Source organism: Atta colombica, unplaced genomic scaffold (genome assembly GCF_001594045.1).
Source record: "Atta colombica isolate Treedump-2 unplaced genomic scaffold, Acol1.0 scaffold7, whole genome shotgun sequence".
Taxonomy (NCBI): Eukaryota; Metazoa; Arthropoda; class Insecta; order Hymenoptera; family Formicidae; genus Atta; species Atta colombica.
This window is the reverse complement of record NW_017259561.1, coordinates 1,934,862-1,939,562: the sequence shown is the minus strand read 5'-3', so window position 1 is coordinate 1,939,562 and position 4,701 is coordinate 1,934,862. Positions and strand designations below refer to the sequence as shown.

The 4,701-nt window shown below is 26.2% G+C and overlaps 2 protein-coding genes across 7 annotated transcripts in view; one reads left to right on the top strand and one right to left on the bottom strand.

The window, feature by feature from the left end:
- Positions 1–1,453, top strand: part of LOC108692376 (proteasome activator complex subunit 3) — a 4,492-nt gene extending 3,039 nt beyond the window's left edge. For both annotated transcript variants that reach the window (XM_018200598.1, XM_018200597.1), the window contains exons 2-5: positions 157–189; positions 332–652; positions 884–1,020; positions 1,196–1,453. In XM_018200598.1, coding sequence (XP_018056087.1) covers positions 157–189; positions 332–652; positions 884–1,020; positions 1,196–1,418 — 714 coding nt within the window. In that variant the 3' untranslated portion in view covers positions 1,419–1,453. The remainder of the gene's footprint in view (positions 1–156; positions 190–331; positions 653–883; positions 1,021–1,195) is intronic.
- Positions 1,454–3,307: 1,854 nt separating this feature from the next.
- LOC108692342 (caspase Dronc-like) overlaps positions 3,308–4,701 on the bottom strand; it is a 4,921-nt gene continuing 3,527 nt past the window's right edge. For all 5 annotated transcript variants that reach the window (XM_018200547.1, XM_018200546.1, XM_018200545.1 and 2 more), the window contains exons 5-7: positions 4,376–4,632; positions 3,925–4,186; positions 3,308–3,841 (exon numbers count right to left, since the gene is read on the bottom strand). In XM_018200547.1, coding sequence (XP_018056036.1) covers positions 3,722–3,841; positions 3,925–4,186; positions 4,376–4,632 — 639 coding nt within the window. In that variant the 3' untranslated portion in view covers positions 3,308–3,721. The remainder of the gene's footprint in view (positions 3,842–3,924; positions 4,187–4,375; positions 4,633–4,701) is intronic.

Sequence of the window (4,701 nt, the reverse complement as noted above, 5' to 3'; positions counted from 1 at the left end):
TTATATTACATCATATATAAATTATTTAATGTAATTGTGTAAAGCTTTATATGTACAATGAGAAATTAGAAATATGAAGATTAAATTAAGGTTAAGTCACTTAATATTTATATATAATCATCGTATCAAAGTGTATTTTTTGAGTTTGCCTTACAGGTTCAGGAATATAAGGAGTCTCTTATAACTAAGGTAATTTTTTTCTCTCTTTTGATTGATAAATCTACAATTTTAGATTCAAAAAACATTACTTAATAATATATGTATATCAAACTACAGAGATTATAATATTTTTTTATATTTATATTTATTTTTATTATGTTTGTTTATTCAGGCAGAAGAGTTGTTAGTGAAAGGATTTCCGGAGAAAATAGTTAAATTAAATGAATTATTAGAGACACCTGGATTTTGTAATCGAAAGTTGTCAGATGTACACCAAGACTTAAATGTACCCATTCCAGACCCTATAATTCTTAATCATTCCGAAGAAGCTCCTGCTACAAAAAAGCTTAAATTGGACAATAATGGAGAAGAGACCAGTGGAACCAAAGTTCTGATACTTCCAAGTGGTTCTGTTCCTTGCAATAAAAAGTTGTGTGATTTGATTCACATAGTTAAACCCTACATTAGACAACTTTTGGAGGATTCTAATTTAGTAAGTATTAAGCACACCGCGATTTATATTTAAATTAAATCTACATTTTTATAGCAACTATTACTTTATACAAAGAATAATATATTGTTAGAAATTGTATTAATACAAGTTTATAAAGTTGTGTAATATACTTTATTATAAACAAAATTTTAATTTTTCATTATTAATATTATTCTTTAAGCAATTGTTAAATGTCTTTTCTAAATTCATCAATTATTTTTCATTTTTTAGCTAAAAATGTGGATTTCTTTTTTAATTCCAAAAATCGAAGACGGGAATAATTTTGGAGTATCTATTCAAGAAGATACATTATCTGAAATTCAATCAGTTGAAAGCGAAGCCGCAGCATTTTTCGATCAAATTTCTAGGTAACGTAAAGAAAAAACAACATACAGATAAATGTCTATGTGCAGTCAATTTTGTTCAAGTAGTATTTAACATTTACATATTAATGCTGATTAAATTAACATATATAGTTAACTAAAAAATTAATTAACATATAGTTAATTAAAAAATCTTATTTGAACTCTTTTATCTTTACAGATATTTTATCTCTAGAGGAAAGATTATTAGTAAAGTTGCGAAATATCCCCACATCATTGATTATAGAAGAGCGATTCAAGAATTGGACGAAAAGGAGTATGTAAGTTTGTGGCTTGTCATGTGTGAAGTTCGCAATCGTTATTGTTCACTACACGATCTCGTGATCAAAAATCTGGAAAAGATCAAACGGCCACGTTCATCCAATGCACAATCCTTGTACTAATAGGTACGGTTTCACGCGCTGTACTTACGGAATAATTCAACACAAACATAAGTCAGAAATATAATAATAAAGTAAAATTCATCTCCTCCTCCTATTGACACAACTCAATTGCCTTGACATTAATCCATCATTCATTTTATCAATTAAGTATGGCACTATAAATAAAACAAATAGCTACACTTAAACTCTACGAAGTTGTATTACATAGATTATACTTAACTTATTCGTACATTTAAGTTCATTGACTTTTTGTTTGTCACTATATATAAAAAGTATCAGTTAGATTTTAAGAATAAAGAAATTAAGGAACTTTTTCAATTTTCTTAACAGAAACTTCACATTTCTTTTGAAATCATATTTTATTCTATAAACTTCATTGATATGTGAAATTTCGACTTCAGCATTATACACATTACACATAATTTCTTTACATGAGTATGTTACGACGTTATGCAGTGTAGCGAACTTGTATGTAATTTTGCCAATTATATAATTCAAGCACTTATAAAGAAAATATAAATGAGTGGTCGAAGTGAATTTAGTTTAGTGAAGTGAATATTGCATCGTTTGTAATTTATATCTGTAAGGAGCTTAGAAGACAAATCAAGCTATTAAATAATATGAAATATAAGTAGTAGTTTTTGTAAATGTTTACACTTTGTCGCGATAAAATCATAAATATAGAATGAACACACAAGATTATATGGAATATAGTATTTGCTACTTAAAATAAATTTTGTTTTAAGCTTGCAAATTGCAAAAAAAATGAAAATAAATTATATACAAGGTGTCCTAGAATGACTGCTAAATATTTCGTGCATAAACCGGTCTAAACAGAATTGAGAAATCCTCTATTCATTTTACAATTTTCGCAAAAATTAAGAAGATACTAATAACTAAAAATCATCGAATACTCATACAATTTTTTACTCGAGTACTATTAAGTTTATAGAAAAACGAGATAAAAATTGTTTATTTTCTTATAGTTTTAAGAATTTTTTCAAAATTTTTTATTTATTTTTTAATACTGCATTTTTATATATGTATATTGGCAACTATTTTGACTAACATGAGAAAATGTAATATTAAAAAATTCTTTAAAAAATTCTCTGAGAATTCTATGAGGAGAAAATAAACAATTTTGTCTCTTGCTGTTTTTCTGTAAAGTTGATAGTACTTGATAATAAAAAATTATTGAAAATCAATATTCGGTTTTTAGTAATTATTATCTCGTTAACTATTTCAATAATTGCAAAATTGTAAAGGACTTTTCGACTCAGTTTAGCCCACTCTCTACCTATGCACAAAATATTTAGCGGTTAATCTGGAACACCCTGTACACACACACACACACACACACACATCCTTTTTTATATAGTCAAATGTAAAAAAATCGATTATATTTTCTTAACAAGATAATTAGTTCAGGTTGACAAACATTACTTTTCAATTACTTTGTCATTACTTTCTTTAGTAAACAATTTAATGACGATATTGCAATTTTTTATGATGGTAACGCTAACTAACTAAACGCTAAGATTGTATTAAAGTTAGAAAAGTCACTTTGAAAAGTAATTTGTCATCATTACGCGTTACTAAACTTACTAAAAAAAGTAATAAGTAACGAGTAACCTAACGTTACTCGTTACAAGTAACACGAGTAAAAAAGTAATACGTTACAAATTAATGGAAAAAGGAGTTATTTTTTTCAATAACAAATAACTTTTTCAATCCAACGATTGATTTTTCTAACTCTGATGTTAGCATTACCGTCATAAAAAATTCACAATGTTATTATCAAATCGTTATTATAACAAGGTAATGATCAACAAAGTAATGCATTACTAATTCTGATTACACATATTAAGGAATAGAAAAACAGATAGAGACACGATTCACGATATAATATTTTATATTCTGTATGGTTTATATAAAAATTTATATAATTAAAATGTCATGATTCACGATATAATATTTTATATTCTGCAATTGAATATTTTTTTTCTGAAGTGAAGTTTTTCTACATATATTAATTTATTATCTTTCATTTCTTTCATATTGTTTTTCCATTTTTACTTTCATGTGATTATGCAATAAATATTGAATAACATAGAAAAAAAATATCACTTTACGAACATTCATCTAATTAATAATAAAGACATGATTAGAATACTGCTTTTTAGTATACACTGTTTATATAAAATAGTACTGATATTTAAATGTATTAAAATATTCGTGATAAAGTATGAAAATATTGCATATTTTCGCTTATGCAATGAAACGTCACACTGTTCCTTTTTTCGTCACGATTCCATGAAAAGACCAGGATTAAGATAACAATGTTTATTAAATCCCAATGACTGTACAGATGACGTCTGACATTCATGATTTGTTGTTCTAAGATTTTTCAATTCTGCATCAATCTGTAAATTATAATTGTAGATCATTGTACTATTTACCATCATATTTAAATATCTCATAATATTTACTATGTTATAATAATTACCATGTTAAATAAATCTTGGACGTGATTTTCGTGAGCATGTTTCATGAATATTTTACAAAGAATTTGTATAAACCAACTACCAGTTTTAGAATCTCGATAAGAAACATATCCAGGCAAAGTAGATTGAACTATAAGCATATCTGAATAATTTCTTATTGTTTGAATGCGAGGTATTTCTATATTGGCTTCATTTGTTGACTTCATTGCACAAGAGTCTGTAGTGATTCTGGAGTGAATTACACCGTTTTGTTTTTTCTTTCCTCTATAAAGAATATGAAAAAAAGAAATATAATAAAGCAAGATATAAGAAAGATAAAAATTAAGATAAACGATCAGAAGACCAGATATTTTTAAATGATACTAATTTTTTCTAAATTTTCAATTCAACAAAAAGTAAAAAAATTAGAAAAAAATCAACAAATATAGATATTACTATGAAATACTTTTGTACCTGCAAAGTTGGAAAATAAATATTTTTGGTTTCTCTGCGAGTTGAGGGCAAGCTTCTGCGGTAAAGTAATCACAGACTTCTGTGCATAGAACTTTTTCATAATTTGCTTGCCTGCTTGCGATATGATAATCAGTACCTTGGATCTCTGTGTTACTCTCTTCGTCTTCCATACCATGACTTGTAACGATTACAAAGCATGAATCGACCTTATTTAGATCATCTCTTTTTGAAAATTCTTTAATTATATCTTTCATTGCCTGATAAAGAAAAAAAAATAATTTGATATTAACTACATGTTTCTTAGATTATTTTATATATATATATAT